The sequence below is a fragment of the Ambystoma mexicanum genome, chromosome 11, assembly GCF_040938575.1.
Source record: "Ambystoma mexicanum isolate Mex_15411 chromosome 11, UKY_AmexF1_1, whole genome shotgun sequence".
Classification (NCBI taxonomy): domain Eukaryota; kingdom Metazoa; phylum Chordata; class Amphibia; order Caudata; family Ambystomatidae; genus Ambystoma; species Ambystoma mexicanum.
In genome coordinates, this window is record NC_090934.1 from 1,479,121,949 (window position 1) to 1,479,147,477 (window position 25,529).

At 46.4% G+C, this 25,529-nt stretch overlaps 1 protein-coding gene across 1 annotated transcript in view; it reads left to right on the top strand.

Annotated features, from left to right (window-relative positions):
- Positions 1 to 25,529, top strand: part of UNC45A (unc-45 myosin chaperone A) — a 239,197-nt gene that overhangs the window by 97,648 nt on the left and 116,020 nt on the right. The window contains exons 10-11 of the mRNA XM_069625194.1: positions 7,979 to 8,279; positions 9,367 to 9,461. Of these exons, the coding sequence (XP_069481295.1) occupies positions 7,979 to 8,279; positions 9,367 to 9,461 (396 nt within the window). The remainder of the gene's footprint in view (positions 1 to 7,978; positions 8,280 to 9,366; positions 9,462 to 25,529) is intronic.

Here is a 25,529-nt window from a genome sequence, read left to right on the forward strand (position 1 = left end):
TGCCCTCCAATTCGACTGCCATACAGAGAGGATCTTCTCTCGCAGAAGGAAGGTCAGGTTCTCCATCCAGCCATCAAGACCCTCAACCTTCACGCTTGGTGTCTGAAAGGTTGAGGTACAAGGATTGGGACCTTCCGGATGATGTTATGGAGGTGTTGCTTTCGGCCAGAAGGCCGGCAACTAAAACTCTATACCGCTGCCGTTGGAACAAATTTTGCAGCTGGTGCAGAGAAAAGAATATTGAACCCTTTTCTTGTGGTACACCTATGGTGTTGTCATTCTTACTTTACCTGGCTAATTCAGGCCTACAGGTTGGCACAATTAAGGGCTATCTCGCAGCGCTATCAATCTTTAAGCGCACTGCAGAGGAGCCTTCATACTTCAAAATTCCATTGGTAATACAATACCTAAAAGGATTAACTAATGTTTATCCCCCGAAACCTTTTCAAGTTCCCTTATGGGATTTAAACCTAATTTTAAACTTCCTAAAGGGTGCCCCTTTTGAACCACTACACTCTTGTTCATTGAAGCTTCTCACCCTCAAAACTGTTTTGCTAATAGCATTGACATCTGCTAGAAGGGTTAGCGAGTTGCAAGCCTTATCGTGTAAACCTCCACATACAATCTTTTACAAGGACAAAGTTGTTCTTCAGGTGAAGCCTAACTTCCTCCCGAAGGTAGTCTCGGAGTTTCACATCACTCAGAAGATTATATTACCTTCTTTCTACCCTCCTCCTCATCCGGGGAAGGAGGAAGAGAGACTGCACAGGCTGGACCCTAAGCGAGCCTTGAGCTTCTATATCAGCAGATTGGCTAAGATCAGACAAGCAGACCAACTCTTTGTAGGTTATGCAGGACATAAGTTGGGCCTTCCAATAACAAAACAAACCATCTCCAGATGGATTATTTTAGCCATTCTGGAGTGCTACAAATTGGCAGGAAAGGAGCCTCCTCAAAATCTAAGGGCTCATTCTACCAGGGGTATCGCAACATCCTCAGCCCTTCAAAGAGGGGTGCCAATTCGAGATATATGTGCGGCTGCCACATGGTCGTCCGCACATACATTTACCAAATTCTATAGCCTGGATTCCTCCTCTAGTCAAGAAACTAGATTCGGCAAGGCTGTGTTACACTCTGTCCATTCTGGAAGGGTAACATAACTTTTATTACTCCCGCCTCCAGTCACAATACCACTGCTATGGGAGTCTATCTAAGATAAGGAATACGTCGGAGGACACAATCCCTTCGAAGAACTAGTTACTCTTACCTTGTAACGTTCTTTCGATGGGATGTTCCTCCGACGTATTCCTTATCGACCCTCCCATCCATCCCCGCAGTATGACTTCCTGTGGGTTTGCAGCCTATGCTCCTTCAAGGTGATTAGTCTAATCCAAAAACATTACTGGGGACTACAAAACGGAACTGAGCAACGGACGCTGCGCGCGGCCTTTATAGGCAGGATGACGTCGACGTCGGCACGGAGGCCGTCGAGGGTCATCGACTCGGCGATCATCGACGCGCAGCGCCCTCTGGCGAAAAAAATTTTCCGAGGCCAGCAAAGCTGAAGGATTTCTATCTAAGATAAGGAATACGTCGGAGGAACATCCCATCGAAAGAACGTTACAAGGTAAGAGTAACTAGTTCTTCTGTGCCAATTCCCTTCAACCTTAGAGATCCCCAGCTCGTTCGCTGGACTTAGAGTTTTTTTAATTTTAACTCCTGAGTGAGTGGGACTTTTTTCTCACTCTCTCTTGTATTTTATGGACTGATTTTCTATGTTTTTTTCTGTTTTATAGAGTCTGGTAAACTCCATAGGCATCTGCTTTTTATTTATTTTCGGTTTTATATCACGCTTCATGCCCGTAGGCCTCGGGGCACACAAATAACAAGACAAGACACACAACGAGCAAAGAGATCAGATCAGGAGGGAGCAAGAGAATGCTCTTTAATTTGTATTGTGACACACAGCCCCTTTTTGTGCAGTGCCGCTGAGAAGTCCCTTGGACTTCTCTTAATGTTTATCTACATTTTCTTGGGTTAACTACTGTTTCCAGGAATAGTAAAATGACCACTGTCTTACTTAACTTTACTTTGAGTCCAGCACATACCACCTTATGTGGAGTGCTGGGGGCTTACATAGTAACTCCTTTAACCCATTCCTCATGTAACATTTTGTTACACTAACGCACTTGAATGGCTGGTGGCATGTTAGGGAGAATTCTCGAAATGTGCTAATTCCTCTCTACTTTAGAGAGCCCCCAGCTCTTTTGCTGGACTTTGGGACTTAGAACTTTTTTTTATCTGTTTGTTTTCTGTGTTTATTTCTTTGATTATGGAGTTTTAGATAACTCCATAGGCATCATCTTTTCATGTGTGTTACACAGCACCCTCAGTGAAATTGACTTTACTAGTCTTTCCAAACTCCTAGACCCAGCACACGCCATTTTACAATGGAGTTCTGGAGGGGTTACTTAGTATCCCCCGTGTCTAAATACTCATGTAGCAGTCAAATGCTACCCTTTCCTATTGAAAAGGCTGATGGCAGTGGTTTTACAACAAACTATTATGATTTTTCCCGACCGCGAACACCAGTAGCTAAAAATCACGGGAGCCATCTTTTTCAAGATGGCGTTTTAAACCCCTTTGTTTAAACAGGTCCCAGTCTTCTTTTTTCGCTGTTTATTTTTGGAAAGGTCCTTCTAGAGTTTGTCTATGTGCGCCAAACCAGGTTTGGTCCCTTTGTATGCCTTTGGCGGGTTTCAGGACTGAAGACTGCCTCTGGCGTCTGAGTGTCTGGGGTGGGCAGGAAGTGAGGGAGGTGCCCGACAGCTAGACTGGAATGAAAGGGAGAGAACTGTTTAAAAGGCGAGTCTCTTGGACTGGAAAGCAGAGTTGACCACTGGAACGACAGAACCGAAGAAGAGCTTCGGATGGCTGCTGCAACTCCTGGACCATTGGATTGCCTGGTGAAGCCTTGTTGCAGGTCCAAATTGGCAAGTTCATGTCGACAGAGAAGCCCCTTTAAGGACGACTTCTTCCTTTGAATTGATTGGGCCAACCAACTTGTAAGCCACCTGGATACCAAAGGCTGGTTAGGTTTAACCAGGGAGAGGGATACCAGCTTGTGCGCTTGAATCTACAGCTACTGGAACTGAAGTGACTCCATCTTGTTTGCTTTTTCGACAATCCTGTGCAGTGCAGGAATCCCTCAACGTCCTCCCTCCTGTCCCAACGACTGAAGCTCAGGGGCAGTGAGATCTGCAGGAACTGCCAGGAACCAATGACATCAGCTGCATTTGTTTCTTCATACTAAGGTACTGTGCCAATCCGATTGAGAGAACACCACTCTCGCAGTGAAAGTTTGTGAAACTTTCCCAACTTGCAGGCCTAATCAGCTTGTGACCCGACATATGATTCTTTTTCGCCTAAACTACTTCTAAGAACTTTTGCAAAGACTTTACAGTTTGATACCAGAACTGTTCTTTCCTATCCAGAACACTAGCCCATTGACATTGGCCTGGCCCATTGACTTGAATTGAACTCTTCTGGTGAACTGAAACTATTTGCACTGTCTAACAAGTATATGTGATCTATTCTACTTACCTTGTCCCTTTTGCTCACTTCTAAGTAAATTAACTGCCATTTGGCTCCTATTTCAGGGGAGTTCAAACTGTCTCAAAATCTTGAGTTTTGTATTGAAGTGTATTGGTATATAATATTAAGTTGTCTCCTTCTAGCCAAATGTTTTCTAAATGATTGTGTAATAAATTAATAAGTGTTTTACCAAGAAACCTTGACTATAAGTGTTTACTTGAACCACTGTGATTGAAAGTCCTCTGTGTAATTACTGATACTGCTCACATTCACTCTTGATATAAGCCTCGATGCTCAGCTCGCTACCAAAAACTGTGTGGTACAGACTTATACCAAAGGTTGGTTTGGCTAACACCTGTAGTCGTATCTGTGATTAGTGGTCCCAGGGGTACTGCATGCAATTCTGCCTAACATGGCAGTGGTTTCTTTTTTACTAACTCGTGACATGTATCTGCAGGCTGATACCTCAGCTGCAGAACAGCACCCAATGGTAACCATTTTCCCAAAATGGCCCCTGGCTTCTTTTTTCGCCATTTCTTGTCAGTTACTTTCTTCTGGGCTTTTTTTTTTGTTTAAATTGGGTTTGAGTCCTTTGTTTGTCCTGCCTTTGGCGGGCTTCAGCCCGCCCAGGCTCCATTGTGTCCGGAAAGGCAAGAAAGTGAGGGAGGGTCCCGAAACTTACCTGTCCTTTGTCTCTAGGTGGGCCTGAGTGAAACCAGTTCCAATTGGCTGGCTGGCTGTCCTGGAGGACAGCCACCCTGCTGGGTAATTGACAACCTATGGCTGTGAATGAATGAGAAACTTGAATAAAAAGCGAGGTTTTTGGGACGAGACGCAGAGTCGGTCACTGGAGGACAACATTCGAAGAAGAAGACTTGAAGAGACGCCAGCAGCACACTCCTGGACCGCAAAGTGCCCAGTGAAGCCCTGCAGCTGTACTGACCCCATTTTCGAATACACTTGGAAGACCCCTGCGGGACAACTCCCCCCCCTCTCCCCGCCCCTTGGGATGGTGGGACCAACTAGCCTCAAGACAAACTCTACTTTGGCGTAACCCCTGCCTTGCTGCGACTTCCCAAGGCTGCATAACCTCAATACCTGGGGTCCCTCGACCATCTGTGAGTGCGTTGTCTTCCAAAGTGTGAAACCGGGCAAATCTTCGTGGACCCTAGATAAGCAGGAAATTCGCGTCCAGTCTCCTCACCAGATTCCAGGACTGAGGGATCAAAGAACTTCTAACCGGAGCTGTTCGCTCTTGTTTGGCGCTGAGAAAAAGGTGCCAAACCAAAAAGGGCCGCTGAATCGAAGGACATTTTTTGCTGCCGAGTCCCCCCCTTCGTCACCACGACCAAAGACCAGGAGCAAGGGTCTGCTGCACTGCAACCAGAAGGCATCCAGCTGGAACAAATTCTTCAGTTCACAGGTACTGTGGGGCTTGGGGTACATTATCCTTTTGCCGTTTGGGGTGCTTCCTATCTACGGGAGTGCCATTTAATCCTACTGTGAGTTGACCTCAACTCAATTGCACTGGCCTTCCAGCTTGTGCTTCCTTAAGGTGACTCCTGTTGAGTTTCTGTGATTTTCTATTTGAACTACTGACTATATAAAGATATTTTCTAAGAAGAGAGCGTCAGACCTTTGAACTGGCCCATTGACTTTGACTGTCCTGGCTCCCTAAAAGCCCCCATCCGAACCTATTGGCTTTGGCAGTGCGTGTTCCCTTACAAGTTTTAACTGTTGAACACTATTATTGCTGGGATGAAAGACTGCCTGCATCCCTTTGGGAGAATGTAACTCTTTTGTAGAATACCAGTATGTTCTGATCTAACCATAACCTTTCCCTCCTTGATAACTCAATATTGCAAATGTGATACAAAATAAGTGCTATACTGACCTCAATTTACGTCTCTCCATGTGCTGGTAAATGTGTAACATGTGAAGGAATTACTCACCTGCTCTATTGTTCACTTTTTTAATTGAATCCTAACTTGGGATTAATGTTACTGCTAGTTGCTGCTTTTTAAGGAATGCTTTAGATAGATCTGTGTATAAATAAATATGTATTATATAACTTTAAGTGTTTACTTTGATACCTGTATTTACTGATTTCATTGTACAGCTCACATTACCCCTCTTAAGATTAGCCTGGCTGCTCAGTCACACTACCAACTTGTGTAGTGCAGGCCTATATTAAAAAGTGGGTTACCTAACACCAAGACATATGTCTTGTGTAGAGTTGGACTGCCCTAATTCTTACCTAACACTGAGCCTTAAGCTGCCAGGGTGCTATTTGAGAATCCTGAAGGTGTCTCACCCGCTAGTCGCCAGCAATCTGTCATCCAGGTGGCCATGACGCAGCCATAGCTTTTGGATCCAGTTCCTGGGAGTGGACTAGTGGGGGAGGATCACCTGGATGAGGGGTCCTCGGGAAGTGGAAGTGGGTCATGGGGGGTTAGAAAAGGTAGCCCCTTCCCAATAACACCTTTTCCCCATCATACCAGTTAGGATACCTAGGAATTCAAAGCCCTAACCCCCTTTTTCTGAGACAAACACTTTCTCACGGACAGGTCACTGTGAGCAACAACGGACTAACACCAGAGCCGCATACCTGACCTGTCCCAACACAAGGGTCAGGCAGAGTCATGCAACTACTGATAATTACACACACCTGACTTCCATCGCACTTCCCCACACGGATAAAAGGCGGAGCACGAAAGCACACTCTGAGCAAGGCAAAACCCACAAGCAAGCAGCAGTTCCGAGATGGCAGTTTAATACGAGGAGAAGATCGGCGAGACCAGCAGGGTTGAAAGGAGGGAATTGCCCTTGGTCTTTTCAGAGGAAGGAAACCGCTACTTTCACGAACACTTGAGGATAAGAAACATAAGACCGGGAGATAAGGCTGAAGAAAGGTGCATTGTGTGTCAAAGGTACCCGGGGCTTTCCCGCATCGACAGTCGAGGCAGGGAGGAGCGATTGCCGCTGTGGTACTGTGCTTGGCTCCTACAACAAAGCCGGTGAGTTGGGGAGACTGATAGCAGACCGGTCTGTGTTAGAACCAAGGTTGAAAGTCGCAGTTGTATGAAGAAATCTGTAAAGAACAGAGTGTGAGCCTATGTGATGACGCAAATATAATTAAATATCCAAGGAGTGACTGACGTTTTGTAAACCAAGGCAGATACTGTATACAGAGTGGTCCGGCGCCACGTGGGTGCTAATTCGAAAGTCTCTGTAATTACTGAGAGTGTAAAATTGTAAACTGTGAAATCGAAGATGTCCTGCAACGGGCCAAGCCAAACCCTGTGCACATTCAAAGTCTTCGATAGCTAATGCAAACTGTAATTGGTCTGAGTCCGGCTCTTGGAGACTAATTATGAAAAGGGAATCTGAGCCCGGCTGAGGGGGATCCAGGGTGAAGAGTGAATCGCCCTGTTTGAATATTTGGAAAGGAACTTTTTGTTTGTTTGATACATCAGGCCCTCTGAATCAAGAGGCTTTGAAAACGTAAGAGACTTGTGCATAGAAGGCCCTGATGTTGATAATGGAATTGTGTCCTCGTGCCGAAGAAGCCCAAGAGTGTGCTATGCTCGCGTGAACCTCCTTGTCCTGTGCTGAAAACGTGGGGACGGGAGGCCAACGGCCCGAACATCCTGACGTATCATTTTGTGAACACTTCTTTCTTTTTCATGAACATTTCCCCACACTATTTGTAAATTAGCTGTAAGGATTGGCAATAGGTTTTTGTAGTATAGGCCCTTTTATTTTGACGAGACTCCAATAGGACTGCATTATTATTATTTAATGGTTGTAGCTTGCGCCCATCTGCACATTTAGTATTTGATAGGCATTTATCACACCCTTGATAAAGTTCAGTAAAACCCCTTGAACTGTGGGCACTTGTGTATGTCTTACTTTGATACCATGCCTTCCTTACAGCAGCTACTGGCAGCAGTCTGAGAATGCTGGCTGTATGCATGTCTTCGTGTTCAGAGAGCCGCATGTCTTTACAGAGGGAGCTTTCTTTATAGTCCCACTTCTCGCCCAGGAAGCTGCCTTGTGTTATCGGACTGCCTCCTTACAGTATAATGCTGCACTAATGGGACTGAGCTTATGCATCAGCATTCCAACTTTAATATTAGGGTAAATGCACATTTCAACCATATGAGTTTTACATGCAGTATTAAATACAAAATGGTGTGTCTGATGTATATGTCTCTCTAAAGTGCACCTCATTTTGTCCATACATTACAATCTGTAGTGGTGCAGGGATCCGTGGAACAACAGTTTGAAAGCCAATTACCATGTTAGCATCTGTAATGGACTGACGACCCCACTTGCCCTGCAGTGTTGTTCAAAGCTTCCTTTCTTCATATCTTAACTGCAGGAACTGGTTTGAAGGTCAAGATCTAGACGGTAAGCTGCGGGCCATACAGACTGTCTCCTGCTTGTTGCAAGGTGCGTCAGATGCTGGAAATCGCATGCTGGAGTTGAATGGCATCATGGAGAGTATCATAGCCCTGTGCTCCTCCAACCGTGAGGTTGACCAGATGATAGCCGTAGAGGCATTGATCCATGCCGCTGGCAAAGCTAAACGCGCCTCCTTCATCACTGCCAATGGGGTCACTCTTCTGAAGGACATCTACAAGCGGAACGAGAACGATTCAATCCGGATCCGGGCCCTTGTGGTGAGTCAGTGTTTTGGCAATTGTCACATTTCTTAACAGTGGTTAACTTGAATCGCAGTGTGACACACTAGTGATGTTCAAGTGGGATAGAGGAAACTATTTCTCGGAAGCGAGTGCAGTGGGGCACTGGAATGGGACTCGTCTGCAGTTCTCTTTCGGGTGTCATTTGGCGAAGATGGCATGTGGAAACAACATTTCATGTTTTTTATTTTGGAGTCTGGATGGGTGAATTCACAGTTCCACCCTGAGTCTCAGGGTCAGAGCGCTGGGTAGAGTGTTCAGAGACAGGCTGAGCCATTTTCCGTTGGGCAGTGGAGTTTGCATTTGGAAAGGCAATTCACAAAACAATAAGATATGTCCAAGCTAGTTTCTTAAATAAATCTCCAGAGAGCGATGAGGTTTCAGGTGTGAGCACGGGGGAGGGGAGATACACCAAGGTAAATGTCGGTTAGTACCGCAGGGACACACACATATACCACTGGGTATGCAGGAGCCAGATTTAGAGCTAAGAAGCCTGTCATTCTTGTTATCTCGCTGGCAGTGAAATTGCTTGCCATGTCACTAAGCTGCAACTCGGGATATCAGGCCAGGTGTCTTTGCACTCAGGCCTTCATCAGCTTGCTGCCTGTGAGCTGTGGAATAGCTCTGCATAGAGTAAACAGAGAAGGGGAGCCAAAGTGGGACTTACCTTCCTCTTCCCTTTCTCGGGAGTTTGGGACACTTTTCCCAATATGCTAGTCTTACATTGTTGCTTTAAGGACTGAGGCTGACTCTTCGAAATACTAAGCCATATAAACACACCTCAAACCTATATTTACTAATTGCTACGAAGTCCTGGCAAAATGTCTCTGATTTGCCAATGTTTTTTTTTTCCTACGACCTTTGCATTTACGTTTCATTCAATACTCCCTTTGCTTTTTACTTTCCTCTTCCTTCTCACTGCTTTATCACCCACCTCTTTTTCACTATTGATCTTGTATTTCAAATAAGTTGGCCTGATCTCCTCTCCGAAATTACTGTTTCTCTTGAAAGAATGAATTCAGTTGCCCTGTATTTTCTTTCACATTTTTGTGGTTTGGGGTTTTAGGGTCTTTGTAAGCTTGGATCTGCGGGAGGAACAGACTTCAGTATGCAGCAGTTTGCAGAGGGTTCAACATTGAAACTGGCAAAACAATGTCGCAAGTGAGTTCTGCAAATTGGACAGTAATATGATTTACTGTGAATTAGTTGTGTGTTCTGTATTAAGCAGCTGGTTGTTTTGTGTGGTTTCAAATATACACTGTGGGATGATGTTAAAAGAAGTTCGCCGAGATAGTAAATGTTTTGCAAAGTCTCATTTTCCATTTTGTCATATGCTAGTACAGGAAGATGGTTTGGAATGCAGTTATATAATGGCAATTATAAAGGGAAGACTAAAGTTTTGAAAGCCGGTGTATCAGCGGAATTCATTTGAAAAACCTACACTTATGAATTTCTCTTAAGGTTTATCTGAAAGTTCAGTAGCGCCAGTTCGTTCACTCACTCAAGGGCTGCCAAACAGTTGGCTCCATGATTTCTATTTGGTTGTCTTCATCCATGATTGAATGTATTGGCCACTATCAAAGGGCTCATTGGCATTGTTAGGGCAGAATTGCATTTTTGGGGTCCTCTGGTACCGTTTTATGGGACCCCCTCAGTGTCTTGCTTTATCCAGATGCTTATGTCTGATCTTTGACTCTATTTTTGTGGTCAGGGCGACTTCCACTACAACCCCCTTCAATCTGCTGGTATATAGTAGCCTAAATGGCTTCTAGGACTTAAGCACCCCATTTTGCTTCTAAGGTTATCCCGCTACCCTAGTAATTATTGTGGAGGAGGCTGGTGGCAGCTGTAATTCAGTTTTGGCTTAATCAGGGGTGCCTAATACTGGTGGCAGGCGGTGAGGATTTGTGTAGAGTTGTTACATTGAGTATTTTGCTGGGCTTGTGTTCAACTAAACCTCCACAAGGCTAAGCTCCACCAGAAAGTAAAAAGCAATTGTTACATACCAAATATGGATAACTTCAGTCAGGAAGCACTGATTGTTCTAACAGCAGAGCAACTGAAAGAACTGTGTAAAGTCAGGGGCTTTGCTGTATAAGGAAAGTAAAATGAATTGATTACAAGCTTGTTGAATCACCAAAGTTTGGGTACTAGGCCCACAACACCTACTAACCCAAGAAATGTGGAAAATGATGATGAGGATGACATAGGGTCAGAAGAGTTAGAGGAGTCTCAGGATAAGGATCTGTCTCTGCCACAACCTGTCTTGCTACCCCAGCCTGTTTCCATGGGAACCCCACAAGGTCCAACATTGAGCCCAGAATATGTTTCTCTTGACACTAAGAGACTAGAGTGGGAAACTGAAAGAAATGTGTAAAGTCAGGGGCCTTGCTGTAAAAGGAAAGACAAATGAATTGATTGGGCGGGCTCTCGAGAGCCTGAGGAAGATGGCCGTGGGTTAGAGGAGCTCCGCCGATATTCGGATTATGTAACCGACACATCCCGTTAACGAGCAGCAGCTGCCGAAATAAAGGAGATACCAAGGATCGGAATGCAAAAGGCAACGGCAGAAGAAACGCTGTGGAAAAACGCGCACTGGCCACCCAAGCAATCGACAGAGATGGGTCGGGCACACCGCGCCATGAAAGGCAGGAGCACAGGAAAAAGGCACGAAGACCAGCTCACGGCCGATAAACTGCCTGGCCGACCCCCTATGGCGGCAGACCTGTAAGGCGTATCAGCGCTTTTCAACAGATAAGGGTGGAATGAGGAGCCTGGAGGCCTAATAGCAGAGGACGCCAAGGCCTGCCTATCGACCGAACCCGCCGAAGCATGAGACAGACCAGGGAGAGCTAGTGTGACAGCACAGAGGTGAGGGCATCCGCCAGGGTGACACCATCGGGAGAAGGAAGGCGCTGCCGACAAGGAATGCACAAAAGACATGGAGGGAGAATGAAGCACCTAAGCAGACTCGACCATTGACTGAGCGGCACCCCGCGGTACGGAAGGCGATTCGAGTTGCGGATCCTAGACCCTAACTCCTCAAGTAAACCAAGTAAGTCAGCGCAATGCGGTGGGCCCCCCGGCGACAATATGTACTCAACACCAGCGGCAGGGGTAGTGGCTCGCAGTGGGTTACACCCCCTCCCCCAAACAGAGCGACGCTAGGCACGGCAAATGCCCAGACGCACCACACATCAGTGGGCCAACCTCCACCCATGTCCGCCCCTGGGGGCCCGCCTAACAGCAGACCGAAGTCCCGTCTCCCAACCACGTGAGCTTCACAGCTCCTGGGAAGGAACAACTGCAACAGACAGGGCGCAGGGAGTGCCCCCAAAAAGCCTTCAACCTTTTCCAAGAGGAACTAATCACCGGAGCACACCACACCCCTTAATCCTCTGGTGGCCCAGCACCCACGATCACAGACACCCCTGACCCTCAAGTACCAGCAGCGTCATTACGTGGGCCGGCCCGTCCTCACCCAGAGGCGAACTGTAAGTCTGACAAAGCCCTCGCAAACCATCTGCAGGAAAAGGGATACATCCCAGATTTACCAGACTCTGAGGACCCCACAGGGGAGACACTATAGTGTTGCACAAGGGCACAGGGTTGGTGGGGCGGTGAGAATTTATGCCGTGCAGTTGAGACCCAGGTAAAACGGACTCCCCCTGCTGTTCAAACACTTGGCCACCCAGCCAGGGTCAGGGACAACCGTGGGACAAAACCAATCACTGCAAGTCTGGTAAAATTAAACGCGATCCACACTCAGGCCCTGCACACAAGGGGTTATTTTTATACGAACAAAAGGGGTGCAAGGGTGAGGGAGGGCAAAATATACTTTTGAAACAGGACCAAACAAGGTACCCACGCTGTAGACAGTCCTAATTTCTGTCGGCTATTTTAGTTATATCTCCAAAGTAATGCAAAAGGAATGTGCTTTAAAAAAGTCACATAGAAGGAACCAAGGAAAAGTCTCTAGAGTACAAAAATTTAATAAACAAAACAAACGTATTCAAATCACTTTTTACAGAAGTTTAATGAAAATATTGAAAAAGAAAGTAAAACATAACATAAAACAAAACATTCATAATATATACATAGATTCAAAAAGAGAAGCGTATTTAACCAAAGCAATTTGGATAAATTTCAACAACTTAATTTAAGGGAAAAGTCCCAGTAGGAAACAAATTGTCCTACAAAATAGGGAATACCAGGGTGTAGAAAAATTACCCTGATAAGTACAGAGAGATATTAGTCAATCAACTCAATTTGTATGGTTATCTGCCAACGTGTAGGAGAGTTTGTAAATTCGTTCCCAAAGTGTTCCAAGACAAATAGGGAACAAAGCACATGGATAACATGTTTCGGTGTGCCAACTGGGCATCGGTAGTTAGAGCCTTCCTCAGGGCAGGAATGATGTGGTAGGATTAGTTTCTCCCTAAAGGGGGCAGAGAAGAGTGGAACATAGTTTGTACAAAAGGTACTCTATTGGACTTGTTCTCAAGTGTAACTAAATATAATGCTGCTGATCTAAATCACAAATGCACGGCTCACTCACCCTGTATACACATTGAGGACAGGGGGAATCTGTGATGTTGTCTTCCCGAGATATATTGGAGTTCTAGCACTAGATAGGGATAGTCTCAAGTACAGTTCTTCAGCCGGACAAAACAACCTGGACCGGTGCTCTACCTTGCTGTAGAGAGAGTAAAACAGCTATGGGAGCAAGGAAAAAGGAACAGGTAAAAAAGCGGGTGGTTGGCAAAGTAAAGTGCTACAGAGAAACATCAACATGTTAGATGTGAGTGTGCTTGTATGCACATGCCATGAATGAATGTGCTTGGTTAGAATGATCACAACAGAAGGGTGTGACCAAAGGGGAGCCGATCGCACCAATGCCCGACCCCAGGGAAGACCGCGAGCCTCAACACAGTGTACTGACGGCACGAGCACTAGACCAGGCGCCCAGCAGGCAATTTAACAACTCTGTAACTAAGGCGCAGAGGCGCCTCTTCATTGGCCTTCAACCTTGTAGAGGGGGAAGCCGCTACAAGAATTACCCCACCCCCCAAAGGCCAGGCGCACACCCTGCGTTCCGGACACAAGGCAGATCCATCCTGCCCACCAATACCTCACCGAAGCCTTACGTGGACTAAAAGGAATCAGGACACAAACAACAACCGAGACCCCAGACCATTGTAACAAATGGGGAGAGTGGACGGGCGCCACAGACAGTTACGCAGGGAAGAACCGCCAAAAGTAATCGCCAGGGCCCAGGCATATCAACAAATTATCTGCAAATGTAGCAAAGAAGCAAGGGCATAGGAGAGGTACAGACCCAGGCGCTCATCAAAGGCAGACCCATAACGGGAAAACCCCCTGGTGACCAACCGGCGAACCACGCACGCAATCCTGGGGAAGAACCGCAGATGGGCAAGGCCCCCCGAGTGATTCTGCAGGCGCAAGAAGCACACACGCCACCAAGAGCGCAGGGAGGACCTCCACAACAGCCCACCGGAAACCCATAACACACGCTCAGGGGCAGAACCCCCCCACCCCACCCCAAAAAAACGCAGAGGAACACCTCCCGCAGGCACCCTCCGGGGCACAAGCGCGAACGGGGGGCATGCAACGGGAAGCCTGTGCTCCAGACATCAGAGACACCCTAGACAACAAGCAAGCAGGAAGTCTACCCAGAAGGTCAGCAAGGAACAAGCTGGAAATGGAGGTCCAATCGCAACTCCAGGTGATACTGGCCGAGATTAAGCTAATCGGCCAACGAACACAGGAGAGGAATACGGCAGTCCACGACATAAAGTGGGACCTCCAAGACGTTCAAAGTCGACTGGTGGCCCAAGCTGAGCGCACCACAGACAATGAGCATCCCATTAGCACCCTGGAGGACAATCAAATGACCACCGAAAAAGATCTGGATGGGGTCATACAGGAGGTACAGCGGCTGGGTGAAAAGATTGAGGACAAGGAAAACAGATCCCGGAGGAACAACCTCAGAATTGTTGCGGTCCCGGAAAACGCGGAAGGTACAGACATGGAAAACTTCATTGGTGACCTCCTACTGAACTCCCTACACATGGTCAACGCCAAGAGCCTTGTCATAGAACGAGCGCACAGAGCTCCGATCCCCAAGCAAGCAGTCAATGAATGCCAGAGGCTAATTACCATGCGCCTGTTGAATTTCCAACACAAGGTGGCAATACTAAAATCCATAAAGGGCGGCATCACCAGTGCGACTAGGCGGCTCCGAGATACAAATCTTTCACGACTACTCACTATCAAGAAGGTGCAAAGGTTTCAATCCCATATTTGAAGCACTCAAAAACACAGAACACAAGCACTACCTAAAGTTCCCAGCAGTGTGGTGTTTTCAAATTGACAGTCTCTGCCACTCGTTCGATGAACCGGAGGTTGCCTGGCGATTTCTACTACAACAGAGTATAGTGACTTCAATAGCGTACCAGCAGAGCACTCAAGACCAGATGACCATACTCCCTCCACCCCGGCCGCGCCACAAACACACAGTCAAAGGGAAGATGGCAAAAAGCAGTCGGGGAACCCAAGGGGTGGGACCCAGAACATAGGAAACGCACAGGAAAGCATGAAGCCTGACTGCCTTGGGGGCACAGTAAGAGCGATACATCCCACTGAAATGTCACACAAACAGGTAACCTGCAACAAGAAGCGCCAACCAGCGCAAAGCAAAATGCTTTCAGAAGACGTACTAAGCCGGATCCAATCTCCACAAGAACAAATAGGGTGAGCGAACGGATGGCCGCTAGAAGGAGCTGCTGCTATCACACATGTCGCCCCCAGCCCCAGTAGGGCCACCAACACTAGATACATGGGAAGCGGCGGCGAACACACGGTTCGCACCCACCAACCCATATATGGGCTTTTCAGCCACGTATTGGGCTAGGGCCGGTTGGTTGGTCCACCCAATGTTATTCAAGTTTGTTTGATACAGGCCCACTGTTGGGCCGGAGTTTTACTATGTTGACAAAGTTTACCTACAGGTTGTTAAGTTTAAGTGTGAGTAAGGGAATGGAGACGTGCTCAGCACTAACAGCAACACACATGGCTAAATCTGACAAGGGCCCCCGGAACCCGACACTAGGACACCCCACACATTCGCACAATAGCTAAACTCACCCTAGTGACACTAAATATCCAAGGGTTGGGCCACCCCATCAAACGCAAGCGGCTGCTAAACTACATGAGAGACATCCAGGCAGACATCGTAGTCTTACAAGAGACCCATCTCAACCAAATCAAAGCTGGAAAATTAGCACGAGAGTGGGTGAGCACGGCTGTACACTCACCATGCCACGGGAAGCGGGGGTGTATCAGTCTTAGTACACAAACGGGTTCACCTCCAGGTGCGACAGACCTAAAATGATAAGGAAGGGAAGGTAGGACTGATCCAGGGCAGATACAACAGCACGCAATCACCCTTCTAAATCTATATGCTCCCACTAAAGACACACCAGCGTTCTTCACTCACACCTTCTAAGTGCGCCCAATACTTGCAGAACCTAACAGTGATTGGGGGCGACCTGAATGTAACTCTGGACCCCGCTCTAGACCGGCTTGGGACGCAACCCAGCAACATATCCAACTGCAGGAAAAGAAAGGCCCTACAATCCCTAATGTCCGACCTTCACTTGATAGATGTATGGCGACATACTCAGAAGACCCGGCGTAACTATACGCATTACTCTCACAGCCATTCCAGCTACTCAAGACTGGACTACTGGCCCACAAAACACATATGGTAGCCGACTGTAACATACTACCGACCACGATATCGGACCACGCACCGTTTACTCTAAACATCACTCTCCCTGACACAACCCGCGAACCCCCGGCATGGCGCCTAAACCTCCATATGCTACAATACCCTGACGTGGTGGTGCATCTTCATGACGACATCGAAGGGTTCTGGGAAGAACACCTGGCTTCACCCCATGCAGAAGCTGGGACGCCTTTAAGGTATACCTCAGAGGGAAATGCATTTCGCCTTGGGCATACAAGCAGAAAAAGTGGGGGGAAACTGAAGCCTGCCTTACTGCTGAACTCAAGACATTGGAGACACAACACAAAACAGTCAGGGACGAACAGTCAATGAATCAAATTCGGAATATAAGGTCGGAAATTAGACAAATAACCACAGACAGGGCGCAGAGATCGTACACGAATTGGTCACAAACGTATTACATAGAGAATGACCAGCCACTTCATTTAATGGCACTGGCCCTGAAAAAGCGGCAAGCCACACAAATGATCATGGCCATCGGAGACAATGTGAACAAACTAGTAGTAGGGTACAAATCGATTAAACGCAAGATTTGCAGAGTTCTATCAGGAACTATACACCGCAACAGACACTGTCTCACCCCAGGCCATTGAAACATTCCTGGACTCAATGCCCATCCCAAGAGTACCCATAGAGAAGGCTAACGCCTCGACACCCACATAACCGAAGCCAAAATCACACGTGCAATCCTATCCCTCTCACACGGAAAATTGGATGGCCCCGATGGGATACCAATCGATCTTTATAAATGCATAGTCGCAGATATTGCCCCAAAACTGGAAGCAGTATTTAAAGAACCTCTCGTCTAGAAACGTCTACCAAAGTCAACGCTGGCAGCCAACAACATTGTATTCCATAAAGGCGGCAAGGACCCGGAAGCATGTGGCTCGTACAGGCCAATATCGTTAATAAACTCTGACGCTAAGATATTAGCGAAATGCCTTGCCCAAAGAATCGAAAGCGCCCTACCACAACTGATACACAAAGACCAAACGGGCTTCATTAGGGACAGACATGCTAGCGATAACATCCGCAGACTATTGCACATCAGAGCGGGTAGCAGGGATCCCCATGACGCCATCCTGGCTGTGGACGCGGAAAAAGCATTTCATAAAGTACAATGGGAATTGTTTAGTTTACTGCCTAGGTATGGCTTCCCTCCGTGCCTCGTCCACCTGATCAAACTCTTATATTCCGGCCCGACCGCCTCAGTGGCCACCAATGGAGTAGCATCTGCTGAATTCCATCTTCAATCGGGCACTCGCCAGGGCTGCCCGCTCTCACCCCTGCTTTATGACCTGCTGTTCAGTCATTTGGTCAACAGACAAATGGTCGACAGACAAATGGTCGACGCAATTTGGTCGAAAGACAAATGGTTGAATTTTTTATTTTATTTATATATATATTTTTCAGGTTTTCGTTAAGGAAAAAAAAGGGTTTTTTTTAGCAAAAAAGGGAGTTGGAGGGACCCCCCCCCAAAAAAGAAAAAAAAAATGTGAAAATACAAAAAAAAAAATTCGACCATTTGTCTTTCGACCAAATTGCTTCGACCATTTGTCCTGTCGACCATTTATTTTCGACCAAGTGACCTGTAACCTTATGCCCTATCTATTGAACCCCTGGCTATAAGAATGCCACAGACCCGAACTAGGCGGGCATAGGCCAGGTATCTGAAGAAAATCGAGTATCACTGTATGCAGATGATCTGTTAGTATGTCAGCGATACCGTAGCGTCCATCCCCTGTATGAAATCATTCCTACGGACTATGGCCCATGTTAGGGTACAAAATAAACTGGAGTAAGTCGGAGGTAATGCCCCTAAAACAAGACGTACCGTGGGACCCAGGTGGGGTTATACCATTTACCCTGCAATTCCGATCCATAAAATATCTACGGATCCACGTTAGCGCCACAATAGGAGAATTACGCGACATGAACCTCCCTCCGATCATCCACAGCATAAAGGCAGACCTGGTCCGATGGTACACACCCTAATGTTATCCCTGTCGGGGAGGACCAATGCCCTCAAAATGAATTTGTTCCCCAAACTAATCTATAAAACCATGATGCTCCCATTCAGCCCAACCCAGAAAATGCTCAAAGAAGTAGACATAGCCATCACTGAATTCATTTGGGGTGGTAAAAAGGCCTGTGCTCGGTGGTCCATTTTGCAGGCAAGAAAAGCAAACAGCGGGCTTGCAGCCCCCTCACTAAGGGCTTACCATCAAGCAGCACAATTGTGTTGGATTAAACGTTGGCTAAACGCGATTGATGACACCAGCTGGCGCAACATGGAACTGACCCTGATGTTTCCACTCACACCCATAGAAATAATAGCCACACCGCTCCCCCAACACCCACAGATGCTCAAAACGCACCCAATCATAGGGCCAACTATCCTACAATGGCACAGACTTCGGGCAGCACAGGGAGCCCCCACCAGAGCTGCACCACCATGAGCCAGTATTCGGTCGGTAATGGCCTACGGGCAACTGCAACCAATCCAGAAGAGCCAGACAATGGGATGAGCAAACACAAGGGTGATGGACATCATGGAAGATGGGACATTCATAAGCTTTCATAAAGCTCAGCGCCTACTAGGGCTCGGGGTAGGGGTCTGGTTCTGCTACCACACCATCCAAGCCACAATTCTCAGATACACCACAACCAAGTCCCGCCAACTCCCCGCCCCCTCAAGTGTGAGAGAGAAATGGAACTAAATAGAGAAGAATTCCCACGGCTTCACACATTCTATGCTATAGCCATCCCAGACAATAAAAACAGAATAAAGCTCTAGCTGATATATGGACATTAGATCTAGGAATTCCAGTCAGCGGTCCCGACATGCTTACATTATTCCAAGCCTTCCCTAAAGTCTCAGCTAACCTTAAAAATAGAGGGCTACAATTCAAAATTCTCCACAGGCTCTACTATACCTCGGCCAAGCTCCACAAAATGGGCCTCCAACCCTCAGCTAGCTGCTGGAGGGGCTGTAAAGAGATAGGAACCATGGGCCACTTGCTATGGGTCCTGCCCAGTGCTATCCCCCTACTGGCTGGGAATATACTGACTAATCTCTACCATAGAGGGGGCGGACATACCCTATTCACCCAGCGCTATGATTCTAGGGGGCGACGGCGCAGACTGGCATGGAGACGCACTTGCACACAAAATCATAAGCCTTGCGCTATTCACCGCACGTAAACGCCTAATCGCGCGCTGGAAAGCACCAGCACCGCCCTCCCACAAAGAATGGGACACCACTCTCTCCAGGACATGGAGGCTAGAGCGGGCCGCTTTCAGTCGCCAACCCAGGCTCAATCCAGAAAGGGGGGACCGATACGCAAAAATGCTAAACTTGTACATTCAGCAGTCAAACGACAACCCAATTAGATAGCCCTCCACCGGGCCAAAGGACACACGGTCTCAGCAACTGCACCACAAGCACGATAATATAGATATGAGCACGTCTCAGGGGGAGGAAAGGGCAGGGGGATGGGGGGTGGAAGGAAGAGGGATATTCTCATATCCTTATTTTTAGTTAATGTTTTGTGTTGCAATGTACTGCCAGGTTCAGACTTTCATGAGACACGGTCGCTGAAGGATACTGGTGCCTAATTCTTACCATTTACAACCATGAAATTCAATAGAAAGAGTTTGAAAAAATAAATAAATTGAATACAAGGTTGTTGAATCACCAGAGTTTGGGTAGTAGGCCCACAGCGTTGTGTCAGAAGGAGATCAAATGCTGCTATTTGTTGATACTTTGACTATTGTTATAGTGCAAAGTTGCAAGATATCAACCTGTGGGTTTGAGCAACACCAAATCCCAAACTAGACATGTATTATATGCCAAATAACAGAAAGACACAGCCTACATTAATATAAAAAATAGAAAATTATTATTATTCCACATCAAAAATAGTAAATGTAAAACTGAGAAACACAAAACGTAAAGTGATCCATGCAAAAACACAAAATCTTGATCAATCTGAAGTCAAAAAGGGAAAAAAAGAAAATACAAATTTTCATACTCTGGAGATGTTGATCTATATAAACAATGTAAATAGACCACACTTAAGCGAAGAAATAGTGTACATTAATGAATGGACAAGACCCAGTGTGGAGACAGTGTGAGTGACCCAAGAGATGGTCACATCAAGTACAGGAAAAGGGAAATGACAGGTTAAAAGAAACCTGCTTAATCAAACAGTTATTTGCGATTAAATCAAAACAAAACAATTCAGCAATTGTAACATCTAAGTTACACTCTGGACGTTTTCAAAGTACAATCTCCGTTTCAAAGTACAATATCTTAGTCCAATTGCCTGTCATCTGAAAGTGAAGACAGCTCAAAATGCAGTGAATGTCCTTGTGTGCGGCTGAAGGCTGTTACATTTTCATTAACATAGTATACCAATGACAGTGCACCAATTACTTAAAGGAAAATCCCCATTGAGTCTCCTGTAATTCAGTTTTGGCTTAATCAGGGGTGCCTAACACTGGTGGCAAGCGGTGAGGATTTGTGTAGTGTTGTTACATTGAGTATTTTGCTTTGCTTGTGTTCAACTAAACCTCCACAAGGCTAAGCTCCATCAGAAAGTAAAAAGCAATTGTTACATGCCAAATATGGATAACTTCAGTCAGGAAGCCCTGATCGTTCCAACAGCAGATCAACTGAAAAGAAAGGTGTAAAGTCCGGGGCCTTGCTGCAAACGGAAAGTAAAATGAATTGATTACAAGGTTGTTGAATCACCAAAGTTTGGGTACTAGGCCCACAACGCCTAATAACCCAAGAAATGTGGAAAATGATGATGAGGATGACATTATAGGGTCAGAAGAGGTAGAGGAGTCTCAGGATGAGGATCTGTCTCTGCCACAACCTGCCTTGTTATCCCAACCTGTTTCCATGGGGACCCCACAAGGCCCAACATTGAGCCCAGAATATGTTTCTCTTGAGACTAAGAGAATAGAGTTGGAAAACAAAAGAATTGAAGCTCAAAGATGAGCCAAACATCAGGACATCAGACTCAGGAAGTTGGAAATGCAACATGAAATGGATATGAAAAGATTGTCTCTTGAATCTGCTTCCATCCCAGAGTCCTCTAGGTCTTCCAGTCCCAAGAGGCCTTGCCTGCCCAAAGGAGCAGCGAGTATGTATGATGTGAAACTTGATATATTGGATTGGTTGAGTACTTTTTGAATATACTCGTGGGATTCAGGGACTCAAAGGGAATGAATTAATTCCCTGGCTTTTGTCTAGGCTCCCCCAGAATGCATCTGAAGCTGTAATGGAGTTGGATATCTTAGAAAGACTGAGTATGAATCTGTGAAACTGGCATTAATAGCCAGATATGGAAACACTCCTTCCCAATACCTTAAGAGGTTTAGGACCCTCAAAAAGACTGATGGTACCCCCTGGGCTACCTGGGGGTGTGAATGCTTGAAGAACTGAGAGGGTTGGGTTAAGGGTTACAAAGTGAACACCTGTGAAGGAATGAGCAATCTGTTTTTATTGGAATATATTTTTGATGACTGAGCTGAGACAGCACTTGGCTGACTCAAAGGACTTGTGAGTAGCCAACCGGGCCGCTCACAAGGATTCTGGGGATACTCACAAGAAGGATGATGGGAAGCAGCACACGAAAGAGGGGAAAGAAAATTCTAATTCCAACCATTCAAAAGAGGGCCACAAATAAAATAAGGGTACATTCCAAGGGAAGCCTAAGTCTAGTGAACCCTCTGGTGCTAAACCAGAGGGAGGTCAGCAGAATCCCCCCATTCCAGAGAGCACTTGGTACGTGCTATGCATGTGGGTCAACTGACCATGTGAAAGGGGATCGCAGGTATAAGGGTAAACCTTCAGGGGTCCACGCTGCCTCCTAAGCCTTCATTCCTGAGGGAGAAGTTCATATGGCAAGTGGTAACTTTCAAATATTGGCTGAAGACCCCATTGGAGTTTCAGCCAGTGTTGCTTTAGTGTCCCTGGGTCTGTCGGAACAGCAGAATGTGGATGTGTACTCCTGCTGGGGAATGACTTAAAAACTTTTGGAGTTGTATCAAGCACCCACAGGCCTCCCAATGAAAGGAAGCAGGAGCAAACAAGATTGGCCAGAGAGGCAACTTTGGATGACTCTCAATGGGAGGTTACAGAGATTCCTATAACCCCCAGTCCACAGGAAGGACACCCTTCTAATTCCCGGCCAAAGAAAGAGACAAAGGGGAAACCCAAGGTCTCTGAAAGAAAGAAAGATTTACACCTAAACCTGTTCCAAGGACATCCCCGAGAGGACAAACCTGTAGGTATCAGGGCGCATAGTTTACAAGTACATTCTTAGCTTAGTTACGCAGATAAATAAATAAACATACATTACATATACTGGTATGGATACAAGTGAATATAAGACATTAAAAGTACATAGTGTAAACAATCCTATGACGGCCCAGATGAGGTATGAGGCTAGGTCAGGGTAAGGGTCACAAGATTGGTGGGCAGAGAGAGGTAGCACCCGCCGGGTGTACTATATTGGAGCAAGGTGGCCAGCAGGGTGGACCGAGAGCGAGGAGAGAATGGTCCTAATGGTCAGTGGACTTCAGCCAGTTAATACAGTTGGATCTGAAGTTTTGGTAAGATTGGTCTTCTTGAATTGAGGGTGGAAGGGAGTTCCAGAGCTGGGCCGCTTTGGTCGGAAAGCTACTACCTCCCACCTTGGATAGTTTGAATCTAGGGATGCGGAGGCAATTGGTATTGACTAGTCGGGTGGGTCTCATTGAGGTCCTTCTAAGGAATCTCTCTGAGAGACAGCTGGGGGCGGCGTTATTCAAAGATTTATAGGCGAGAGACGCAGTTTTCAGTTCGATTTTGTCATTGGTGGATAGCCAGTTATTTTGATGCCTGATCTCGGAAATATGGTCTCTCCTAGCCACTCCAAGGGCCGCTCTAAGGGCATTATTTTGGAGGGTTTGGATTTTGCTGATGATAGCTTTGTTGGAGCCAATATACAGGGCATTGCAGTAGTGAAGCCTGGACAGAATGAGGGCTCTGGCCAGGATGATGATGCTGCTGTTATCAGAAAGCAGTTCTAATCAGTTTACAAGTGTAAGCTGTAGTGGAGGCCAAGATATGGACTTGTTTGTTGAATAAGAGGGTTGAATCGAGGTAGAATCCTAGGGTTTTTACCTCGATGGCCACTTTGATGATGTTGCCATCGATAATGAATGAAGAGTATTCATGCCCTAGTTTTTTGAGGTTGGTGGGGGTCCCCAGAATGATGATCCCAGTTTTGTCATCATTCAGGCATAGTCCGTGGGTGGCCATCCATGCCTGGATAATGAGATACACCCTATGCACCCAGGCCAAATCCATGTCATAATCCCTAGTAAGTGGAAGGAGAATCTGGGTATCATCTGCATAGTTCGTATAGGTGATACCAAGATGGTCCAGATCATCGAAAAGGGGCTTACAAAATATAGTGTATAATCTAGGTGAGATACATGATCCCCAGGGCACACCACACGTGATGGGTATAGGGTCTGCAGCTGCTGTGGGGGAGAATATCTGCATAGTCCTGTCACTTAGAAATGACTCCATCCAGACTATGGCCTCCTTGGAAAAGTGAGCCGCTGAATCTAGGTGGCTACATAAGACCATGTGGTCCACAAGGACAAATACAGCCGAGAGGAGAAGGAGGGCTGATTTCCCTTTATCCCTTAGCTCATCGACTTGGTCTGGTGACGAAAGGCTGGACTCTGATCAGGATTTCTCAGCAGCAGTCTTGAAGGCGGACCTCTGCCATGGATTTCTTCAGCTCCTCTGGACAGTCTGGTTTTTGGTGCCTATTCTGCAGCACCAACAAAGGACTTGATTCACCCGGGCAATCTTATTTGATTCCTGGAGTCCTGACCTCTGGTGAGGGGACATGGATGAGTTGGATTGTGTCTCTGGAGGTTCACCTGGAGCTCAGCAAAGACTTGGACAGATTCGGCCTCGGCAAGATGTTGCACTACGATTGGGTCGGAGGTCTCGTGGTATTCGCGGTCTGCAGCTCTGGAGAGGCACAGCACCTCGGGAGATGGCTCAGATTGTAGTTTGTCTCAGGGCTTGTTGTTCGCACAAGCCAAAGGGAAGGAGTCGTCCTCTGTGGGTCTCGTCTGCATAGAAATATGGGGTCAAGTCTTCAGTGGTCACTTCACTGTTACAAAGGGTCTGCGGGCGTCTCTGGTCGTCTTCATATTTGGTTACTTCAGTTTCCAGTGGTCGACTTGCCTTTCACCTCAGGAACCTCACCTTATATTCAGTTTTTGCACACACCCTCCTATCTCTCTCAGCAGTTTACAGAAAGGGGCGGGTGGCTGTCCAATCAGGACAGCCAGACCCCGAATGGGAGCTGGTTCCATTCAGACACTCAGTCAGACAAAGAACAGGGGGGTGAAAAACTCCTCCCCCACTTCCTACCTGCCCAGACACTCTGGAGCCTAGGCAGAGACACCCAAGTATTCCCGCCAAAGGCAAAACACACACAGACCTCCCCCTCCCAGAATGATTGAAGGGCTAACAAAGAACAGCCATGCTAAAATGGGCGAAAAAAGAAGGGAGCCACCATTTTAGAACATAGGTGACCTTATTGTGCTCAATATAAAATGAGGCTTCTGTCTTGAAAAGTATAACAAGTGGAAAAGTACTTACTTGCTAAAGCAATTAGTGTGGTTACCCCGGCAATAGAATAATTTACAAAGTATCATTAACTTCATACCTACCTTTAAGTTGCATTCTGCCCCTCGCAGAAGTATATACATTATTTTACTTATTTTGAATGGCGTTTCCCCCTTCTATTGGTACTGTTTTATTATTCTGAATTGAATGAGTGTAAAGGCTTACCAATAGGGTTTACCTACCTTGATATGCATTGCGTCTTTCTTAAAGTCCTACCATTGGGTTTTGCTTTCCCGGATCTGCTGTATACAGATCTAAAACAGTCTTAGGGTTTATACTTATTTATTTATGTTATTGTGCATTTGTAAGGTGTTTATACATCAAGTAGATTGTGTTTGAAAGCACCCAGAGGGCAGCAGGGAGGGAACATGGGAATGAAAATCAATTAGAACAATGAAGGAAGGATAGTCAAACGTTTCAGGGCAGAAGCATTGTCTCTACTTGGCTTTCTGCCTTTGTTTCCTATATTCAGTCTCAGTACAGCTTTATTTCAGTTAAAAACAAAACCACAAAAAACAACACAAAAAACAACATAGATAAAAACACATCCCGCAGCAGCTGCCAGATATAAAATCATCAATTAAAATCCATTCCATAATTCGGTATAAAATGCATACAATACTTTTCACGTATAAAAAACATCAATATTCAGTTCAAATTATATGGACAGTGTTATACAGTTGAT